This window comes from Xenopus laevis, chromosome 6S (assembly GCF_017654675.1).
Source record: "Xenopus laevis strain J_2021 chromosome 6S, Xenopus_laevis_v10.1, whole genome shotgun sequence".
Lineage (NCBI taxonomy): Eukaryota > Metazoa > Chordata > Amphibia > Anura > Pipidae > Xenopus > Xenopus laevis.
The window spans coordinates 44,854,985-44,878,885 of NC_054382.1; the positions used below are offsets into that span (position 1 = coordinate 44,854,985).

General features: G+C 36.6%; 1 protein-coding gene across 5 annotated transcripts in view; it reads left to right on the forward strand.

Moving 5' to 3' along the window:
- atp2c1.L (ATPase, Ca++ transporting, type 2C, member 1 L homeolog) overlaps nucleotides 1-23,617 on the forward strand; it is a 70,395-nt gene extending 46,778 nt beyond the window's left edge. For all 5 annotated transcript variants that reach the window (XM_041567544.1, XM_018269328.2, XM_018269330.2 and 2 more), the window contains 13 exons: nucleotides 1-14; nucleotides 2,897-3,001; nucleotides 4,322-4,478; nucleotides 5,478-5,648; nucleotides 11,739-11,836; nucleotides 12,634-12,684; nucleotides 13,706-13,872; nucleotides 14,577-14,645; nucleotides 15,341-15,457; nucleotides 18,292-18,439; nucleotides 19,686-19,781; nucleotides 20,644-20,785; nucleotides 21,773-23,617. The exon at nucleotides 1-14 is cut by the window's left edge and continues 76 nt beyond it. In XM_041567544.1, the coding sequence (XP_041423478.1) occupies nucleotides 1-14; nucleotides 2,897-3,001; nucleotides 4,322-4,478; nucleotides 5,478-5,648; nucleotides 11,739-11,836; nucleotides 12,634-12,684; nucleotides 13,706-13,872; nucleotides 14,577-14,645; nucleotides 15,341-15,457; nucleotides 18,292-18,439; nucleotides 19,686-19,781; nucleotides 20,644-20,785; nucleotides 21,773-21,897 (1,460 nt within the window). In that variant the 3' untranslated portion in view covers nucleotides 21,898-23,617. The remainder of the gene's footprint in view (nucleotides 15-2,896; nucleotides 3,002-4,321; nucleotides 4,479-5,477; nucleotides 5,649-11,738; nucleotides 11,837-12,633; nucleotides 12,685-13,705; nucleotides 13,873-14,576; nucleotides 14,646-15,340; nucleotides 15,458-18,291; nucleotides 18,440-19,685; nucleotides 19,782-20,643; nucleotides 20,786-21,772) is intronic.
- The last annotated feature ends 284 nt before the right edge of the window (nucleotides 23,618-23,901 follow it).

Below are 23,901 nucleotides of genomic sequence, written 5' to 3' on the forward strand. Positions count from 1 at the left end.
CTCTTTCTATGAAAGTAAGTGATATGTTTTTCTTCTTTATCCCATCGGAATGACTTTTGCTGCCTTTGCTTTTATGTTCATGCACATAGCACACTCTGTGTTTAGAACTTGGTCTGGTCTGTTGAAAAAAATGCATGCCACTGAGTGCAGTAATTCATTCAACTGTGGAGTCAATATGACTAAAGGTGCGTCCCTATGGGAATTAAATGAGCCAGTAGCCCTTCATGTTATTTAGCAGCTCTGCCTGCTACAACATGGGAGATTAAATGTATTAGAAATACAGTGCCAGTTCAGGACAAAAGGAATACGTGTGTCACAGGTGCCCTTGCCCATTATAATATATAGAACCCATTTAATTTCAAAATGATGACACTTGATGTTATCAGGAAAGGGTTTAGATTTGGTTTAGCTAAACATTTAGGATTTGGCCATACCCTGCAAAAAGTGCAAATGTTCAGCTGAATCCCATAAGAAGTTTTGGATTTGATGCATCTTTAATATATATTCTGATACTGGGGTCATCCATTTATTAATGCAGTCAAGTTTGGGGAAAGAATACCAACAGGCGCATCCATTTATTCCAGGTTTTTTTTTGGGGTTTTTTTTGAATGTAGCAATTTATTTTCCATAGTTAATTGTAGCATGAGAAATAACCATATCCATTTATCCACATGCTCTATTGTATGCACACAAAGTAATGATAAGCAGACCTCAGCATCAAAACACTTGTTTGAAATTGTGATGCTGAGGTCCGCCTGCCACCACTCTTTGGGCACCCCATATGATGCTTTCTCTTCAGTAGTATAAGGTGCAGTGACACATACAGGGGCAATTTGACCAACACTGTTTCTGCCCAGCAGTGTTCAAAATGCTGTGTGTATCATTGGCTTATGTCCATGGTTGGCCTGTGGCCAGACCTAGATATAAAATACATGAGCAATGGCTGCCCTCTTTACTGCACATAATGGAGATATCTTTAAGATATGCAAGATCCTCACTTATTTTATTCTGTTTGCAAAGTCTTTTTCTTTCCATTCTAAAATAATTTTAGCCAGCAGAGCACTTTGTCACCCTTTGTATTAAGAGATTTAGAATGGTAGAAACAAGATGCAGTGTGGGACAACTGGCAAGGTAACAGGCTTAGCTTCTCAGATTCAAGAGATATTGAATAACTTTTAATGAAAGACAGTATCTTTGGCAACCTTACCAAACGAGTGAATCTCTCTATGAATGGCCAACTTTATTTTATAGAAACAAGTTCAGTTGAATATTCAAGTAAAAGCATAATAGCTGATGTCTAGACACAGAAAACTAAACTAAGACTCTGAGACTCTACAGATTCTGTTTGCCACTGTTCATTCAGCACAATTAATATTTATTTAATAATGGTATTAATAAATTGCTTTTGTTTCTTAGAGGACATAAAACGCAGCATGTGTTTTATTTCTGTTTTTCTAGATTTATAGATGTTATGCAGAATTTGATGGCTGTATGCCCAATGGTCAGAAGTTTGATAACAAGCTTAGTGTCACAGGGTGGCAGAGAATGTCCTGCAATATTCATTATACACGAGAAACATACTTTTTATAATTGTTTTAGGTTTATGTTAGGGCATGTCCTTTAAAATTTTGTTTTCCCCTCCTTTTGCACATTTCACCTGGTGAAGAAGCACCAGGAACCCCTGGGACCACCTCTTATTCAGTTATTGAATGTAGTGGAGGGATCAGCAGATCCCAGCACTTCTCCACTGGCTGAAATGTACTGAAAGTAAATAAAACCAATTCATTTTCAATATATATATCATTTACTTTGTCATCTCTGTGGTTTTTGAAAGGTTATTCAATGTATTTATAACCCTTCTTCTTAAATATCATATTTCAGCTCATTTCCCATTGTATTACTGTATACATTAAAATCTGGAGACCTGTGGTTTGTTCTTTTTATGGTTTTGCACTTTCATTGTATGACAAATAACGGTTTTACTTGCTAACGTAAGTACTTACTATAGTGGGTGAATACTGGATAAATTGCATATTTTTAATTCCTAATTCAAAGGGAAATGGCACATAGGGTGTTTTGCAGTCTGTGTGAAATCATGCTCAAAGACCGATAACAATGCCCCTAAAAACGTCTAAATGAATAACATTGTAATTGCTATGTCGATACTAGTGTTCTAGCATTATTTGTACAAAGAGCAGCAGTGAGCACTTTCAAATTAACCATTGACGTTATTATTTATACTTTAAAGTTATAAAGAAACCCCCTTCCTGAGCTGCCTTCCTGCCTGTGGATGGGGAGTGGGCAGCAGGTTCTGGGATCTAATTGGCATCACCTGAATATTTTTGGGGGACAGCACCACCATCTAGCGCACTGGCAGGGCTACAGCAATTACAGTACTATTAAATAAACGTATATGTCTGGGTATATTGCTGTCTGTCCACCAGTGAGATTTCACGTAGGTAACAAAACTCCCTGTGTGGCATTGCCCTGTGCAGCAAGGGTCTCTGTATTACTGTATTCTAACTGCTTCATTTATGTGCAATAATGCAAAGAAAGAAAGTCAACAGCCATTTTGATCCTGACATACAGCCATTTTCATCCTGACATGAGCAAGTATTTTCCAGCCTCTGAGTCACTGAAACCTCATGTGTCATTGGTTTAAAAGTGATACTGTGTAAATTGAGGTAATTGTTAAGTACTTTAGTGTAGTAGTTACGCTTACATCTCTGGGCCACATAGGAAACCTAGATTTCTGACCGTGACCTGTGGGAGAACAAATATAATTCCAAAGATGAGCAGATTTTTTTTGGTACATATTTCTCAGTCAATCACTGCATTGTTGATAAATGTATATTAGATTTGAAAGAGTATTCATTTAAGCAATCACTTTCAACAGATGGGGCTTGAAGCTCTTAGACATGACTTCATAAGGAGAGCAGAGTATCCATTCAGCTCAGAGCAAAAGTGGATGGCTGTAAAATGTGTGCACAGAACCCAGCAGGTACTGTTAAGAATTTATGCTTGGGATGTACTACAATAATATAATGTGTATTTCTTAGTAGGAAAAAGAACCATTTTGATTAGATGGGAAATTGGTTTGTAGGGCTGAAATCTAAATGCAAGTAGAAATCTTTTCTACAGTTCTGTCTTTATTAACTTTAAATGCTGATACTATGCAAAAGGAAAAACCTTTACTATACTATTTAAAAGTATAGCCATATAATTAAAGGCAGTGATAAATGATTAAAGTTTTGTCTGAAAACTTGGAGTTACTGCTCACTTTCCTTTTGTGTAGTGTCTGCGACCAAAGATGTAGATGAGCAAGCACCCATACAGCTAGTGCAAATCATGTACTTAAAGTTAAAGGAACAGTAACATAAAAAAATGAAAGTGTTTTAAAGGAATGGTAATATAATATACTGTTGTCCTGCACTGTTACAACTGGTCTGCTTGCTTCAGAAAGACTGATAGTTCATATAAGTAAGCTGCTGCGTAGTCATGGGGGCAGCCATTCAAGCACAGAATACACAGTAGATAACAGATAAAGTCTAAAGAATCCCATTGTATACTACAAAGCTTATCTGTTATCTGTTGTGTATCCTGTGCCTTTGCTCCTTTTTCAGCTTTGAATGGCTGCCCCCATGGCTACACAGCAGCATAGTTTATAAAAACTATGAAAGCGTTTCTGAAGCAAACACACCAGTTTTACAACCATAGGGCAACAGTAAATTATATTTTCATTACTTTAAGACACTTTAATTTTTTGGTGCTACTGTTCCTTTAATGAGAAGCGGACATCCGTGAGTTCAGAGGGGCCCTCTCTTCCTACATTGCTTTTAAATGTTGATACAGATTTGTATATACATAAGTACTGTACACCTTTAAAGGTTTCTGCAATTTAAATGCATTTATAGCAGAACATTTTTTTACCTGATGGATGGAGGTTCAGAGCATGATAAACACAGTTAAACTACTGAACCTGTGCCTAGTGAACATTGATGTTGCAAGTCCAAATGTGCTGTGTGTGTGGGTGCAGACTTTGTACCTCTTTTACTATCACCTGGTCTCTCTTCCCCAGTGCACACTGAAAACATTTTACAACTTTTATTGATTTGTGTATGTAGTGTTAAAGAATACTTGTAATAGAATACTTTTACCACTGATGCTGACTGAAATATTCAGTATGCTGCATATGTTGTGTCTAGGCCTAATATTAATGTAATCTGCTCTAGAAAGTGCCAAATGATTCTGTAGTGGGGCACAGTGGTTGACTATAAACCTTTTAAAACCTATAAACTAAACTGCATATTTTTTCCTGCAGGATAAGCCAGAAATTTGCTTTATGAAAGGGGCTTATGAGCAAGTTATTAAATACTGCACCACATACAACAGCAAGGGCCAGACCTTACCTCTGACTCAGCAGCAAAGAGAACTTTATCAACAAGAGACTGCTTATATGGGTACTGCTGGCCTACGGGGTATGTATGTAGAAAGCTAAAGAAATAAAGTTTAAAGAGGTGGTTCACCTTCAAACAACTAGTTGTTTTCAGATAAAGAAATAAAGCCTTTTTCCAATTACTTTCTATTTACTATGTGTGACTGTTTTTCTAATATTGAAGTGTGAAGTGTAATTTTTCACCTTCTGAAGCAGCTCCGGGAGGGGGGGTCGCCGACCCTGTAAACTGTTTTAAATTGATACATTTAGTTGATGAATTTCTTATCTTTGTCCCTGCTGAACAGAATCTCTGGGTTTCATTACTGGCAGTTGTTAGAATTGATACAATAGTTACTTTTCTCAGCAGTATCTCTGGAGTATTAGTATCAACTAAATGTTGTAAATTGTAACAGTTCAGAATCTGCACCTGAATTACTGAGCTGCCAGACTCAAACACCAGAGACAGGAACATTCAACTTTAAACTTCGATTTTTGAAAAACAGTAAAAAATAAATAATGGAAAATAATTGAAAAAAGTCTTTACTTCTTGGGAACAATCTCAAAACAACTATAAATCAATCCTCAATATGAAACTGTCATTGTGCCTTGTCTCAATCACTGCATCCAAACATGTTTTGCATAAAAGTTGTATGAAATAAATCGGTAGAGTGGTCTGCACTCACTCGCCCTCCCTTTTTCCAATCATGGTCAGCAATTAGCGATGTGTGAAGTTTCAGCATTTGGGAAATGTGCACACGTGCATAGGCTAAACATGTACAGGTTGGGAAAAGGCAGCTCCACAAATCAAAGTTATTCCCAGGCAAGATGGAGACCATGTTATTAAAGCAAACTAAACTATTGAGTCACACTTTTAAAACTACTTCCCCATGATAAGTACCCATAGGCATGCTAGATCCACTCAATGTAGCTCAAATGGTGTAAGAGTAATAAAGTGGTCTGAATATAATAATCAGTACTATATACAGGCACATTTTCTGGTACACATTAAAGCTGTATAAAACCTTTTTTTCTTCCCCTGCAGTTATTGCTATGGCATCTGGTCCTGAACTGGGACAGCTGATGTTTCTTGGTCTAGTAGGCATGATTGATCCTCCAAGAACAGGTGTCAAAGAAGCAGTCAGTACACTTATTCGCTCTGGAGTTGCCATTAAAATGATTACTGGAGACTCCCAGGAAACCGCTGTTGCAATTGGTATGAAGAAAGTTGTTTTGATGCTTTGAACTCTTTCCTGGTTTTCTTTTACATCTTACCTTTATGTAATATGTGTCTCATATTACTGAATTCTTTTTATTCATTACAATGGGATTTTTAAAACTGTATTTAACATAATAAATACAAAGTGGGTATATTTTTCTGTGGCAAGCACTAATATCACCTTATGATAAATCTGCCCCTTTAAACTCGAATATATGTATAAAGTACAGTGGTGTGTGAAAGTTTGTGAACTCTTTCAAATGTTCTATATTTTTATATGATTGTGACCTAAAACATCATCTGATTTTCAAACAAGTCCTAAAAGTAGATGAAGAAGAAACAAATGAATCAAAAAATATTATATTTGGTCATGTATTTAGTAAAAAAAAATGACATCTGCATGTGGCAAAAGTAAATGAATTGTGCTCTCATTATTTGGTATGACCCATTTGTGGAGCAATAACGGCAACTATATGTCCAAGTCCTGCACATCAACAGGAATTTTAGCTCATTCCTCCATACAGAAGAGCTTCAGCTCTTGAATATTGGTGGATTTCCTCACATGAACTGCTAGCGGTAGGTCTTTCGACAACATTTTAATTAGATTAAGGTTCAGGCTTTGTCTTGGGCATTTCAGAACATTCACTTTATTCTTCTTTAATTATTCTTTGGTAGTATGACTTGTGTGTTTAGGATGATTGTCTTGCTGCATGACCCGCTATCTCTTGAGATTCGGTTCATGGACAAATGCGGTGTCATTTTCCTTTTGAATTCTTTGGTATAGTTCATTGTTCCATCAATGAAGCAGTCCAGGCCCAAATACAGCAAAATAGGGCCAAACCAGAACACTCCCATCACCACGAAGCATTCTTCCAGTTCTTTTTTGTCTACATGATCATTAGCAGACTGTACATGTTCAGCAATATTTTTGGGGGACAGCAGTTTTTGCTACCCAGCCATAAACACCATTGCTGTTCAGTGTTCTCCTGATGGTGGAATCCTAAACATCAACATTTGCCAGTGTGAGCCAGGCCTTTCATTGCTTAGCTGTTACTCTGGGTTCCTTTGTAACCTCTCATACTATTAAGCACCTTTCAGTTTGATGGTTGACTGTTTTTGGGTAGGGTAACAACGGACTTGAATTTCCTCCATTTGTACACAATCTGTCTAACTGGTGTAGTCTAAATTTGGTAGGGACAGTTTCCAGCTTTATGGGCATCAACAACTCGTGCGTGTGTGTGTGCGTGATAATCCTAAAAATTCACTTACTTTTGCCATACACAGATATTTTATTGGATCATCAATTTTTTTCAAAACATGATTAACTACTTTATACTTTTAGGACTTATTTGAAAATCATTTGATGCTTTAGTTCACATTCATATAAAAAATTAGAACATATGAAAGAGTTAACAATCTTTCATGTACGACTGTATTTCTTTGGAAATAGCAAGAAAGTTTTCATGTTTCTCTGAATGATGAACATAAATTGTATATTATTGAATTATTAAATGCTGGTGCTACATTGACTCACCATATAAGCTGAAATCAGATGACTTCAAACCAACACAAATTTGTCTGTGAACATGCCGGTTATCATAGTCATTGCAATGTATTTCACTGTGATTTGTATCGTAGTTTTCCAACTTTATTAACTTAGCAGAGGCCTCACAGTTCTAGATCTGTGAAATGAGGTGAGTTAGAACTTTTAAAAATAGTAAGATGCAACCATTTTCTTAGGAGAAGGGAATGCTTATGCTAGACATAATTGCATGGTACATGCTGTGTTCAATAATGCCTTTTAATGCCTTTGTGCAGCTTAACTCGCTTTTCTAGTTCTGGTGCACTCCTTCTGTTCTTTAGTGGTGAGATGCAATACCAATGTGTATCCATCAACTTGCTTTCAAAATTCCTTTCAAAATCCTGGTCTTAAAGGAAGAGACAATGCCCAAAAACCCCAGGAGGTTGGCATGGGGAAAGGTAGATTTTGCTTTAAATAACATAGCTTTCCTTTATCATTTGTTATGTGAAGTGTGTCTCACAGAGGCCTCTTGTGGTTGCTTTTTTTTTTATTTGTAATATCCTTAAGTTAAAAGTTGTAAAATAGTGCTTGTTCTAAAACACTATTCGCCAACCAGGACCAAATATCATATAAAGAACATGTGTTAGCAATTTGCTTTCTTTATGAGAAATAAATAATTGCGTAAACTCATTAGTAGGAATAAGCTATGGGAAAATATTTTTTTTCCTCCATATCATTTGCATACTAGGGTAGATTAGGCTTGTGAAGCATATTTGCTTTATGCTTTTTCTGGCCGCTTAAGATACTTATTTCTAAATTGTAGCAGGACCACATACAGGCTTTATGGCATACTTGAGTGCTGTCCAATTCCTGTTGAGAAAAGAAGAACTTCCATGAACAGATGCTTACTATAACAAAGACACACACAATTACATTGTTTCCAATACATTTTTTTCACCATCCTCAATTATTTGATGACATTTAGAATTTAAATCTAATACATATTAAAATATTCAAATTTTAAAAATATCACCTGTTTGATACTGGACCATTATAAAATGCAAATGTATACTGGCTAATTAGCAGTCTGTTTAGATACCTACTGCAGTGGCTTTTCTGGAACCACCACGTGGGAAGCAATTAAACACCTAATATGTGTGAATACAGATATGCATCAGCAATGCACAGTCTTGTGTAACCCTTTCTTTGCCTTGACACTGCACATTATGCAACAGACCTTTTGTCCACTTCTCTAGTAGTCTTTATAAAATACTCGGTTGTTAACTTGACACCATCATATGACATCTTGCTGACAACCACTACTAGTCAACATGGGGTGGAACTTTTGGAAACAGATTGATGACTTTTTTTTAACCTTGGTTTGATATTGTTTCTAGTGTCCTAGGAAATTCTAGAAAATTCAAGCCAAATTGCAAAAATTTAGCTTTTGGTATTCTATTAGATAAACATTAACGCACACATTAGAAAGCAGGAAGGAAAGTAATTTTTACCATATTTAGCCATCTCTTAGAACAATGCTCTTCATCTCTTAGAACAACGCTCTTTTAACCACCTTTTTATTGCTGTACCCATACACAACCTCAGACGCATGTAACGGTTGTGGCTATAAGGGGTTAAACACTTCAGCACCATCTCACCTTACACACAGGTTAGAAGCACAGTCACACCCCAAAAACAACAACAACAACACTCAAAAAATTAGCTTATCCACAACAACTGTTTTACAGCAGTCATGGGTAGTTCACCAATTCATTATTATACACTCTAGCAGAAACACACTTTCTGCCAGCAGTTGGATGGTTAGTTAATGTTTCCTTTTAGCACTCATAGCATCATTGACAGACCTATTAACATTGTAGCCCTAATATGCAAATAAGACATACAGTGGAGTTGAGAATAATAGCAGTGCATTTAAAAAAGGGAATAAAACTCAAAATCTTTATAGTACCTTGTATTTCCATACATACAAATGCATTGGGAACACAACAGATTCTATTCCAAATCAAAACATGAGGAAAAATTATGTTTCTGTCATTTCTTACATAAAGCAAAGAAAATGGAATATTCGGCTTTTCTAAAAAAACAAAAAAAAACAGTGTCTGCATTCTTCTTTAAAAACTTTAAACATTCACTGTATAAACTGAAAAAAGATTTTGCTTTCCTTTGAATCACTAAATATGTAGTTATAACCACTGTTTCTGAGAACTGTTGCACATATGTGTTGCATGGAGTTAACCAACTTCTGGCACCTGTTATGTTCTGCATTTCTTTGTTTTGCTTCAGAAACAGCATTTTTTTTTTATGTCGCCCCGCAAGCTTTCTATTGGATTAAAGTCTGGGGATTGGGCTGGCCACTCAATAATGTAAATCTTGTTCGTCTGGAACCAAGATGTGCTCATTTACTGGTGTGTTTGGCTGTCATTGTCTTTTGCCTATTTCAAGGACATTTCCTGTTCGGCATAAGACAGCATGACCTCTAAGTATTGATGTTTTGAAACTGATCCATGATCCCTGCTATTTGATAAATTGGCCCAACACCATAGTATGAGAAACATCCCCATATCATGATGTAATCAGTAGATTCCCAGATGTTCCTCCCAGCTACGTTTTTCATTCAGGCTCATCAACAGAATAATGGAGTAGCCATCTCCACTGCAATATCATGTAGAATGAAGAAAACTGGAGAGCCTTCCAAAGTAACTTAATGTAGTTGAACTTCAATAAAAACTACATTAAGTTACTTTGGAAGGCTCTCCAGTTTTCTTCATTTTACCCTATATCATGATGCTTGCGCCACCATGCTGCACAGTTTACTGTGGCTTGCATTCATTGTTTGGGGGTTGGCCCCCCTAGACCCAAAAAGAACAATCTTGCTTTCATCAGTCTACAAAACGTTGCACCTTTCCTCTTTAGACCAGTCAATGCGTTCTTTGTCAAGTTGTGACCTCCTCAGCACATCTCTCTCTCTCTCTCTCTTTTTTTTTTTTTTTTTTTTTTTTTCAACAATGGAACTTTGCAGGGGCTTCTTGCCGATAGCTTATTTTCACATAGGCGTCTTCTAATTGTAACAGTACTCACAGGTAACTTAAGACCTTCTGTGATCTTCCTGGAGCTGATTATTGGCTGAGTATTAGCCATTTTGGCTATTCTTCTATCCATTCGAATTGTAGTGTTCCATTTTCTTCCAAGTTTTTCAGGTTTTGGTTACCATTTTAAAGCAGTTGAGATCATTTTAGCTGAGCAGTTTTTCCGCACTTCTTTGTGTTTTTCCCTCTCCAATCAAATTTTTAATCAAAGTACCCTGTTCTTTTGAACAATGTCTGGAATGAGCCATTTTATAAAGATTTTCAGAGAGAAATGCACTATAAGCAGCATGCACAACATTTGCTGCCTTCCTTCCTTCCTTAAATAAGGGCCATAATTGACACCTGTTTTTTCACAGAATGAATGACCTCACTAATTTAACTCCACACTGCTATTATTTTGAACAAGCTATTATATTGAACACTGCTATTATTTTGAACAAGCCTCAATTAATGATTCAATTACACAGAATCAGCAGCATGCATGTCATGACTTTTGGGTCTGTTGGTTTTCTATTGCTCTACTACACCTTCTAGTAAATTATTTGCCATGTAGAAATATAATTTCTACCAAAAACAGTGATTAGGTTAGTAATGTTGGACTGCAGTTATTCTGAACACAACTGTATATACTAAAATGGATATTTGAAAAAGGATATACAAATATAAACATTAGTGAGAAACTCGGTTCATTACCACGACCAATCTCCTTTGTGGCTCGCACACTCTCCCAACAAATTTGGGTCCTCAAAATGTAAGCCTCTAGCAGATGTAGGAGTTCAGAATAAGGTCTAATGCACCATAAACTAGTAGCGTTTCCACTGGCCGTAGCCTACATAAGGCTGCAGCCTCCAGGAGCCTCCAGCTGCTGTTGCTAAACACTGGAAAGGGAGCTGCTACCAGCAGTGTAAAACAAATTGTAAAATTTTGTATAATTTTTTTCACAAGACCTGCATGTTAGGCTAATGTGCTTTTCTTGCAAAATGCTTAACAAAATGTTTAATTATAATCCTGTTTCTGGATTTATCTTGGTTCCATAGAGAACTGCAGAGTCTGCCTTGCTTGTAGAAACTAGTTTTCAAAAGCTGGTGGAGACTCCTCATTCTTTCCTCTCAAAATCTTTCCATAACCCTAAAGCTTATTTGATATATGCTATAGTCGTTGGTTCTGCAGTAATTCAACATAAAAATGAATCCAAAAACTAAAAATCCTCAAGATTTGCTTGTTCATTTGAACTGCCTGACTAACTGCCTGACTAACGTAAATGTTCCTCCTTTCTCTATTTTTTTAAGTACATTGGTTATTTCTGGGTTCTTTGTGTGTTTCTCTCTCAACATTGTTACATTTTTTGTCTATAGAATAAGTAAGAATTGTTATATGGAAAGTATTTCTAGTAGTTATTTCCCTTCTTTCTTTCTTCATCTTATGCACCTTCATGATATAAATGTTTTTTCTTTACAGCCAGTCGTTTAGGTTTTTATTCAAAAGGCCTGCAGTCTCTCTCAGGTGAAGATGTCGATATAATGGACATTCAGCAGCTTTCACAAATGGTATCAAAGGTTAGTAATATTTGCATAGTCCTATGCAATGGTATATATTATATTGTTTTTTTTAACTAGGTAGAATGTAGCCCCATGTTTAATACTAGAGTCCCACTAAAGGCAGCCATTAACTACAGGGCACTCTTACACCTGTGTTAGTGTCCTGCGTCTGTCATGGATACAGTCTCAAGTGTTCTTTGTATGCATCTTAAGGGTACGGTTTCACACCTCTTGCACTCGTCCCTGCACTAAAAAATTAGCTTTTATTTTAATGCAGATTTCTAAATTGCTTCCTCAGTGAACCTAGTTCTGTGAAATAATCTATTATGTTACCACTAATCTGTTGTGCTACTACCATAGGTCAGGGATCAATTCTCTGGGAACTTGTGCTATAAAGAAACCAACTGTGAGCTTTAAAGATTTAATGTAATAAATTTCAAATTATGCAACAGGTAGAGACCTAACATTATTTACATTTACTCGTCATCTGTTTGCTTGAAGTTATTATTATACATAACCACTGCTCACAGACTAAAATGGTCACTACCTACTGCAGCTTATTTCCTTTTGACATGAATGGGAAGTGTGCTGGGTTAGCTGACGGCCACAATAAATGATTCTGTGCAGACTGAGCAATGGATCTTTCCATTCATTTCATTGGAAAGTGATTCACAACAGATATTTGGGTGGGCTGTATTCCTAAGGTGTAGATTGGAATGTGTGAAACAAAGTACTGTCTAGTAACCCACCATGTGATGGTGTTGATAACTCTATCAATTATTCCTTAACTTTTTGATTTTCAATGTATTTTATAGGTTTCTGTGTTTTATAGAGCCAGTCCCCGGCACAAATTAAAAATTGTGAAGGTAAGATTTTTTTTTTTTTTTTTGATTATAGAAATTTCAGGATAAATCATTAAAAGTTGGTGGTAATAAAGAATGAAACAGAACTGTAGGAACATTGGCTTAGTTTTGTTCACCCCCCCCCCTTAAATATGAACAAATAAATGATACATGAGACATTTGTATTTTATAAAAACACCAGATGTGCTCTAGTCCATGCAGTTGGACTGAATTATTTGATTTTCTCTTGTGACCTGAATGCTGGTTAAGGTGAAACTTGGGGAGAATGTTTGTTCACCTAGATATATCATTGAAGCCCATCTTAAGGTGATTTAGGGGTGAAAATATATTTGCTATCATACATAATCTTGGAATTGAAATTGGGTTTACAATTAACACCATTCTGAAAAAAAATCACACATTTTATTTTTTTGTTCTACTTCCTCTAAAATATACCATATTTTTATACCTTTATATATATATACAGTATTAACATCTTAAATGGTGGGATTTTAAGAGAACACTAATGTACAGGGAAATTATATTTGTTTGAAAGTTGATAACTGTACATACATATATGAATGCCTAATATCTATAACTATGTATAAGTAGTTAGGGTTTTTTTTTTTTCTTTTATCTTGTACAAACTGTCTTTTGCATACTGTTTGTTCCTAGGAAGCTTGTGTTGATAGCCAAGCTAAAACATGAAGTTCCTTTCTTGAATGTGCCATTAGGATGACCCTTGGATCAGAAAATCTAGCTTGCTTATAATATATCTTACAATAAAATATTGCATACATAATTTTACTGCAAACTGCTGTGTGAACTTTATGTATAGTTTTCACTAGACTTTCATTTTAACTGAGGGGACATCTATCACACCCTCATGCTATCTGTTCAAGCTTTACAGTAACATAATACCACAGAACAGACAAGCGCAAGCAAGCTAAACTGATTGTGGGAATATATTTTAAAACTGAAATAGGAATAATCACATATACTTGTTTAATGAATTAAGCTCTTGTGCATTGTTCTGTTTGTGTAGTCACTGCAGAACATTGGCGCAGTGGTGGCAATGACAGGTGATGGCGTAAATGATGCTGTAGCTCTGAAGGCATCTGACATTGGGATTGCAATGGGGAAAACTGGAACAGATGTGTGTAAAGAAGCAGCTGATATGATCTTGGTGGAGGATGATTTCCAAACAATAATGTGAGTATGGTGTTTTAGTTCTCTGTTAAATATGTCTTGTGTATTGTCTACTAGACCTGAAACCAAATAAAACTGGTCCAGTCTTTATGGTGCTAGGTCATTAATCAACTTGCTTGGAACTGTAGGACCTGCTTAGCAAGCTTGCACTTTAAAAGTGGTCATATAGAGGGCAATTAAAACTGGCAACTCTTCAGATCAAGTTGCCACTATATTGACCCCTGTTTGTGGCCCTCCCAACAGCCTGCCTGACCAATATTGGGAAGGTTAGAAAATCTGTTGATGCTGTCCTCTTCAATTGGTGCCCTATAGGCCTGCATTATAATCAGATCATTGACCTGAGGGCCAAACAATCCGATTATTGACCCAGCAGCCAAACTTTGGTTCATCTTGTTTTGGACCACAATGTGGCACAGCAGCTATAAACTTTTATTACTATTCCCACGCAATGCAGATTGGTGATTCTCGTTAAATAATTTAGTCATAATTCTGAATATTACCTCCTCATCTAATTTACTGAAAGATTCATGAGCTAATATCTAGAAGTGATTCATCCTTAAAGAAAGCAATTTGTGGCTGAGCAGTAGCGGATATATTTCTTTCTAACTGAGAAAGCATGTATGTGTTTGCTCAGCTTTGTCTGGTTGCACTTTCATTTGCTCAATTTTGCCAATAAGTAACAGGAGGTGAAATGGCTTTAATTTCAGGTCAGCCATCGAAGAAGGAAAAGGAATCTATAACAACATTAAAAACTTTGTACGCTTCCAGCTTAGCACGTAAGTACAAATTTGTCTTGTCAGTATAATGGAGAAATGATTAAACCACTAATACAATTCGTTGCTGGGTCCCACAATTTTGTGTTTTGCCATGTCAACTTAAAAATCCATGTATTAAAAAATAAAATGTTGCCTTTAGTTTATCGCTCTAATACTATTCCTCAAAACTTCTTCCAGTCTGCAGCTGTAAATCCTAATTTCAGTTATTCCCGTTGCAGCACTTATTGGGACGTATTTATTAACACTGGAAACAAACCTCAACGGTGATGTTGCCAATAGCAACCAATAAGATATTTGCTTTCTAACTTGTAGGTGTTGAAATCTAATTGCTGATTGGTTGCAATGGGCAACATCGCCAGTGATGTTAGTCTCCAGTGTTGATAAATAAGCCCCATTGTGTATGCCAAAATTAAGTAGATATTGAGATTGTTCTCTATTTCACTGTATTGTATTCACTGTATTTAGTTTTGTTGTATTCTATTTGATTAACGTTATTATAAATGACACGTGTTTATAAATTGCCAATATATTCCACAGCGCTTTATTCACAATATACATGTAGATTACATACAGAAATACTACAGATATTATTATTGATATCATTGATTATTAACATTGTCAATAGACATTTCACTTAGGGGGTTGCGGTCCTTTATAATATTTCTTACTGATCATTGTAATGTTTCCCTCAACAGGAGCATAGCTGCGCTAACTCTAATATCCCTTGCCACTTTAATGAATTTTCCTAATCCTCTCAACGCGATGCAGATTTTATGGATTAATATCATTATGGATGGCCCTCCAGCTCAAAGGTAAAAGAGGACCCGATAGATTTGTACTACTCTACATGATGGCAAATTATGCATTGTTTAGCTGTAAAGTCACATATTTGTGTTGACACAGTTTGCCCTTAATTATAGAAATTTATTTAAAATTATGACTTTGAAATTGAAAAAAGACACAAGGTCGACAATTTTGCTTATTTTTAATGTATCTAACTCCTACTTTATCCAAAAAAATGCAAAAAGCCATCTTTATTTCCTCAGAGCAAAGCTGGATGCAGGTGCCTAGATTGAGTTGTGTAGTGGGGTACAGAGGTTCCTCAGCACCCATGGAAATGGGGCAATGGAAAGGTTAAATATTTAAAGGGATACTGTCATGGGAAAAAAAATTTTTCAAAATGAATCAGTTTATAGTGCTGCTCCAGCAGAATTCTGCACTGAAATCCATTTCTCAAAAGATCAAACAGATTTTTTTTATATTCAATTTTGAAATCTGACATGGGGCTAGACATATTGTCAATTTCCCAGCTGCTCCAAGTCATGTGACTTGTGCTCTGATAAACTTCAATCACTCTTTACTGCAAGTTAGAGTGATATCACCCCCTCCCTTTTCCCCCAAGCAGCCAAACAAAAGAACAATGGGAAGGTAACCAGATAGCAGCTCCCTAACACAAGATAACAGCTGACTGATAGATCTAAGAACAGCACTCAATAGTAAAAACCCATGTCCCACTGAGACACATTCAGTTACATTGAGAAGGAAAAACAGCAGCCTGCCAGAAAGCATTTCTCTCCTAAAGTGCAGGCACAAGTCACATGACTGGGGGCAGCTGGGAAATTGACAAAATGTCTAACCCCATGTTAGATTTCAAAATTGAATATAAAAAAATCTGTTTGCTCTTTTGAGAAATGGGTTCAGTGCAGAATTCTGCTGGAGTAGCACTATTAACTGATGCGTTTTGAAAAAAACATGTTCACCGATGACAGGATCCCTTTAAGTAAGAGAAGAAAGTGAAACCAGTAAAGAACGGCAGGAGGGGACAAATAGAATTTGGAATGAGGAGAAAGAGGAAACAGAAACATTTAAGAGCAGAACAGAGTGGCATTCACAGAAAAGAGGGTGGAAGCAAGAGGGGGACAGGAGAAAACTATTAAAATTACAGGTGAACGAAAGAGGCAAACTTAATAGAGGTTGAAGGTACAAAAGGGACTAGGTGAGTGTGACAGTGGCACCCCATATCTATACATAAGTATAGTAGAGAGAAAAGGAGAGATGAAAATGAGGAAACCGCATTGAGAGGATGGAGTAGAAAATGGGGCTTTTTATTGTGTTATTGCTATTGTCTTTTATACAAACGGTCTGTTTTCTAGAGTAAATTGCACCCTAGCAGCCAAATAGCCGCTGAAATACCAAGCAGGAGAGTGGCTGAACAAAAACCTAAATACAAAAATGTACAAATAGTAATGACCAGTTACTAATTGCCTCAGAATATCACTGTTTACATCATACTAAAAGTTAATTTAAAGGTGAACTGCCCCCTTAACAGTAGAGCAACAATGGAGAACTATTTAAGAGACAAATGATAAGAAAAAAACATGAGAATGTGGAAAACTGATCAAGAGGTAGAGGAGTATGTTAGGGTCAGGGCACACACTCAGATTCCAGGAGCTTAGTCGTCTGGCAACAAATCTCCTCTTCTTTGGGATGACTAATCTCCCCGAGCTGCCTCCTGCCGGCTAGAATTTTTCTTGTTCTGATGGACTCTCATCTGAGAGCAACACTGGGGTGTAGATTCACTAACTTCGAGTAAAGGATTCGAATGAAAAAAATTCGAATTTCGAAGTATTTTTTGGGTACTTCGACCATCGAATTGGTTAAATTCGTTCGAATTCGAACTAAATCGAACGATTCGAAGTAAAAATCGTTTGACTATTCGACCATTCGATAGTCGAAGTACTTTCCCTTTAAAAAAAACTTCGACCCCCTACTTCGGCAGATAAAACCTACCGAAGTCAATGTTAGCCTATGGGGAAGGTCCCCATAGGTTTGCTAACCTTTTTTTGATCGAAGGATTTTCCTTCGATCGTTGGATTAAAATCGTTCGAATCGTTCGAACGAACGAAAAATCCTTCGATCGATCGCAGGATTAGCGCTAAATCCTTCGACTTCGATATTCGAAGTCGAAGGATTTCAATTCGAGGGTCGAATTTCGAAGTATTTTTAACTTCGAAATTCGACCCTTAGTGAATCTGCCCCTGGATGTCATTCATTCCCTAAGAAGTTGGACAGCACAACTTTGAGAGAGAAAAACTTTGAGAGGATTTTTTTTATTTTTTTGCTGATCTGTCTGCCCCCAGCTTCATGAATGCAAAAAAAATTATGTTCATGAGACTCTTAGAAATCAAATTTCTATATGTTAAACTACTATAAGGCTCGTTTTACTAACACAGCTCATGGTGGAAATGGGTCTCAGATGCAATTTCCATGTTTTTCTCCCATGATGCATTATTTTCCCCACAATGCCAATGTCTTTGCAGCTGTGCACTGTGCGTGTGATGCATCAAATCTGCTGTAATTACTTTATGTTGTCTATCCCTTCTGGTATGCCATTTTATGCAAGTTTAAAAAAGTATTGACTCAACCTGCTAGTTGAACACTGGGACTACCACCATGTCCAGGCTGGTAGAATTTTCAGGGTTCCCTAGCTTCAGTGAGTGCTCTTTTGCCCTATTCATCAGAGGAGGCTGGCTGAGTGCACTGGCACAATTTTGTATTTTTTATAAACATGCCAATTTTTTATACTGAAAACGTTTTTTTGGCGTTAATGATAGCAAATGCTCAATAAAATGTTTGTTTTTTTCAGCCTTGGTGTGGAGCCGGTTGATAAAGATGTGATCAGAAAGCCACCTAGAAATCTTAAAGACAGCATACTGACTAAGAATTTGATCATCAAAATACTTCTTTCATCCTTTATCATAGTGTGTGGTACACTTTTTGTCTTCTGGAGAGAGGTTTGTTTGGGATTTGATTTTTTTCTTTTTGGTTTCTTTCTTTTCTTAAAGGAATAGTAACACTAAAAAAATAAAGTATTTTAAAAGAATGACAATATAATGGACTGCTGCCCTCCACTAGTAAAACTGGTGTGTTTGCTATAGAACAGTGGTAGGCAACCCGCAGCTCTGGAGCCTCATGCAGCTCTTCATCCTTCTTGCTGCGGATCGGTCTTGTGGCTCTAACTGTCACGTCGTCTATACAGCTCTCGCACTTGCTGGCGGCTTCTTGAGTGTGCAACTGCGGTTAGCTTACTGCAGTTGCACACTCAGGAAGCCGTCAGCAGGTGCGAGGGCTGTATAGACGTCACAGGAGTGGCAGGCAAGACTGAGCCGCAACAAGATGATTCATCATGGTCTTTACCGCGGTCTCACACTCAAGACAATAGAGGGAAATTCAGCATGGAGCTTCAGAAACAGAATTAACACTAGAATTTAATAGGGCTATTCAGTGTTTAATTTATTTCAAAGTAGGCCTACACATACACACTGCACTTCTGTTTGTTGTATTCAGTTAAAATTAGAAAAAGGTTAAAACTTTTCAAAGTTTATAAGCTGTGTTATGTTTTGCGACTCCAGACTATTTCTTTTTAGTGGAAGAGGGGGTAAAATGGCTCTTTTGATAGTAAAGGTTGCTGACCCCTGCTATAGAAACACAACTACAGTTTACATTAACAAGCTACTGTGTATCCACGGGGTTAGCCATTCAAGCACTCTGTAGATAACAGATAAATTCTGAAGAATCCTAATTTATACAACAGAGTTCTCTGTTATTTGCTTTGTGTCCTGTGCCTTTTCTCCTTTACAGCTTTGAATGGCTGCCCCCATGGCTACACAGCAGCTTGTATTATAAACTATAGTAGTGTTTCTGAAGCAGACACACCAGTTTTCCCAGTGCAGGGAATAAGTACATTAGATTTTCATTAGTTTAAAAGATTGATTTTTTTGGTGTTACTGTTCCGTTAAATTGAGCAGTTTGTTTCAGCCAGAACTTTGCAAAGAAGCATTAAGAGATTGAGTACAATTCATGGATGTACCTGCAATTTTCGGAATTACTGCCAATTGATAACGTTCAGTCCATTGAGGCTTCTCGCTGTTGTCCTTGCAAATGTTATGCCGTGTCAGTCCAGTGTAATTTATTTTGTTTATTATTATTAAATTGGGTGTAATGAAAATAGTACTAATGCTTGTGTTTTTGCTTTTTCAGCTGCGTGATAACCTCATTACACCCAGAGACACAACAATGACATTTACCTGTTTTGTGTTTTTTGATATGTTCAATGCTTTAAGTTCACGATCACAGGTGAGTAAACGTCATGCCCTGTATCTTAATGGTAGATTTGAAAAGTTTAGATTGATGAGTTAATGCAGATATCAGGTAAAAGAGCCTAGCTGTGGGGGATCTTGTAGGTCCCCATGTTCTTTAGTTAAACGTCCCCCAATCGTCCCACTCCCATATTTGTGCCTTACAGCCATCTTAAATAAGTTAAAATAAAAAGACTTTAACATCTCTGTTGCCTTATGCATTTTGTTCTCTTTGAGTCATAGGCAATGCAAATCGCAATACAGATGTTCAAAAAAGGTTCTTTGCGTTTAACGTATTTTTTCGGTGATCTTGGTTTTTTTTTTGAGTGCTTAAATCCCCATAGTTGAGATATAAAGTTTTCCGCACCCTTTGCTGAGGGTCTGGAATTGGTGCACCTGAACCATTTTAGGTGATTGGTGAATTATAATTTACACTATTTATTTTCAATTTGGTACTGTGTTTTATACCCCCTGAACAATGTAGATCTTTATAACAATATATTGCATAAAACAGCTTATATATATAAATCCCCGCTTTATGTAAATAAACATTTTCATTATAATATACTTTTTTAGTAGTACCCTGTACGTAATATTGGTTGTAGTATTTCTGGTCAGGTGATCTCTGAGACAGCACACAGACCATCACAAAGTGGTGGTTCAAGGCAAAAAATATAAAAGAGCAATATTTACTTAAATATATATACCAGTTTGGTAAGATTCTTTAATATGCCACTTAATTTGATATTAACTATAACTTGCTTGCGTATAGTATAGTTTTCCTTATATATATTTTCCCTAATCCATATTCTTCTGATAATATAACAAATTATGAATTCATTTCTGCTCTTTTTTTTCAGACTAAATCTGTGTTTGAGATAGGCCTGTGCAGCAACAAGATGTTCTGTTATGCAGTGCTTGGGTCCATCATGGGTCAGTTGTTGGTCATTTACTTCCCACCACTGCAGAAGGTGTTTCAGACAGAAAGTTTAAGTATGCAAGGTACAGAAACCGTTCTTTTGTTTTAAACACACACACACAAAAATGGCTAAGAAATACTTACTAACAGTGGGTCACTTAAAGGGGACTCAAAGAAGGTACTGTGAAATGAGGATGCGTGAATCCCTGGGTCGAAAACGCTTGCTCAGTAGTAATCACTACACTGCTGGCAATTTTCCAGCTACGTTAGAATACAAACAACTCATTTCACTAAGCCATTTTCCACCAGTAAACCCTCAAAGTAATGCTGCAGAGTCCTCTGTCAAAAGAAACAGAGCTTTTCTTTCCTTCTATTGTGTACACATGGGCTTCTGTATCAGACTTCCTGTTTCAGCATAAACCTCCAGGGCTAGGGCTTGAGCATGCTCAGTGTGCTCCTCTCTCTCCCCCTTCCTTTTCCCCTCCTCCCCTCCCTGCTGTAATCTGAGCCCAGAGCTATGAGCAAGCAGGGAGGGAATTAGGCAGGAAGTGATGTCACAACAAGCTAATATGGCAGCTGCTATCCTAAACAAACAGAGAGCTTCTAGAGCTGTTTACTCAGGTATGGGAAAGCATTCCGCAGAATAAATATAGTGTTTGCTTGCTCTATTGTGGCTAATCTATTGGCAATAAACTGCTTTGGGTGCTTTCCTTCTCCCGGTTTTAAAAATGTTATTTGCTATTAAAAGCAGTAGTTCTGTGTTCCATTCTATTAATTGTTGTGCTGGTTCTGACTCTGGAAACTGTGAAATAGAAGCCAACTCCTCTTCAGCCAGCACCTCAATACCCACAATCTAAACTGAATTGTTGGCTGGAAAGGAACTGACTTTTGCTTTTTTGTTTTAAGACTCTAGAGAAGCAATGCAGAGAACAGAGAGGGCAGCTATGGTGCCAGCTGTAGTTTTATACCTGGCAGTAAAGCTCTGGAATAACCAAAAAAGAACATAAGCACTGTGACGTGAACAGCATTTTAATTTCAGTTAAATGTGATCTATTTTTTTCCCTTTCTAGATTTGGTGTTCTTAATAGGACTGACCTCTTCAGTGTGTATTGTGTCAGAGATCATAAAGAAGTTGGAAAGGAGCAAGGAGGAGAATCAGAAACACAGCACCTCTACGTTTTTCCTTGAAGTATGATGCATATTGCATTGTTTTTAACTGCAAGTCAGGGGAGTAGCACTTTGATGAAGTCCTGCAACAAACAAAAAAAAAAAACCGCTGCTCTGGGCTTCAGAGGTTCCATGGAATTTACCTTTATTTAGTGCGAATTTTATAAAATGTCATCTTTGATACAGATAAAGGATACTCTTGATGGACTTTATATTCCTAAAATATGTGCTGGGGCCAGTGTTTGAAAAAAAGATTCCTTAAACCTGCATTTGGTTAATACCACCCACCTGAGTAATGTGTAGGTTTAAGTCTTTTGTATGGTTGAACCTCATACTTTAGTTTATATTTTTATATGTATATTCTCTCCTGCTCAATGATGGGGTTTTGTTACTAAACTAATTTTTTTTTAAGTCTGGAAGGTGTTGTGATAAAGCCCATGGCCCAAGCCATGTCCCAATACTGTATTTATTTTCTGCCATTTTTCATTGCACACTTGCTCGTATCTGGCAAATATTGTGAGTACAGGATGTGAGAACTCTCCTATGAACTACCTGTGCAACACTATATAACATTATACTGAATGAATGTGATTTCTACAGCCATTTTTGTGTAAGCAACGCAAGCCTACCCTTTAGCTTCATTGGCTCATCTGTAACATAACTACTGTATTTACCAAACAGTTACGATGTCATTGCACTGTAACATTATTTTAAAGCAAAGTAAACCGAAAAGGTCCCAATATTCCACACTAAAGTTTGTAACACTTCCTACATTTTCTATGCTGTAATTCATTTATCGTGAACTGCTAAATTGTGATATCAATGGTCATTCTTTAAATATGACTCTTGCGCAGATTTCCAACTCATCACACTTATTTAATATTGAATTTGTACTACTGCAGAATAATCTATTTCTCTTCTTTTTAAATATTAAATTGAAGGTGCAACACCCCATAATATTTTCTTCATATATTGTCCCTAGACATTATTAAAGGTGTAGTTCACCTTTAAATTAACTTAGTGATGTAGACAGTGATATTCTCAAGCAATTTTGTCATAATTTTTTTTTTAAAAAAAAATTAGGTAGCTTTCTATTCAACAGTTTAGTGTTTCAGCAGCTATCTGGTTGCTATGGTTTTATTTAGCCTAGCAACAAGGCAGCGATAAACTGGAATAGGAGAAGGGCTGAATAGAAGAATACATACCGTAATACAAAGTAACAATGACAATAAATGTGGAGCCTCAAAAAGCAATCATTTTTTGGTTTCTGGGGTCAGTGACTCCCATTGGAAAACTATAAGAAATAATTAATGAAGACTAATTGCAAAGTTGGTAGGAATACAAAATGTTGTGACAGACCCCTTTAAAGGGGTTGTTTTACCCTTAATTTTACTGTTATAATATAATATAAAATCTGCTGAAATTTTTTTAAAAAAAATCCCACAGAGAATTTTACTCTGAATATTGCAATCTATATTAATTTAAAGGTGAACTACCGCTAAATATCAGGGGATAACGTTTTGTGTGTCACTGTCTTTGAGATGCTTTATTACTGGCCAAGCAGAGAAGTATAGTGTATTATTCACCAAAACATGACTGTATATTATCAACATCTATGGTGAATGCCTCTCACAAAGGACAATGTAGCTGGTCCCTGCACACAGTATTTTCCTACATGATATTAAACCTGTAAGGGCAAATATATGGAAGGTAGACATTCTTATAAAGCGCATCCATTTTCTCTTTCATTCGTGTACAAAGTATTCGCTTCATATTTATAAAACCAAAAAGTTCCCTAGTTTTTACTCTGCATTTTATAAATGTAAGAGAGCCATTCCAGCTCTGCCCTTATGATTATCTCCAAGTCCTTCTTTTATGCGTTTGTTACACTGGTTATTATTTTAGGCTTCTCTTATGCTGGATTACTTTTACAGAACCTTTCTTTTAAAGCAACATGAAATTGGGCTACTTTTGTCAGTGTTACTATTGTGCAGATTGTATTGGGCCTCGTTATTTTTGGACCCCTGGATGG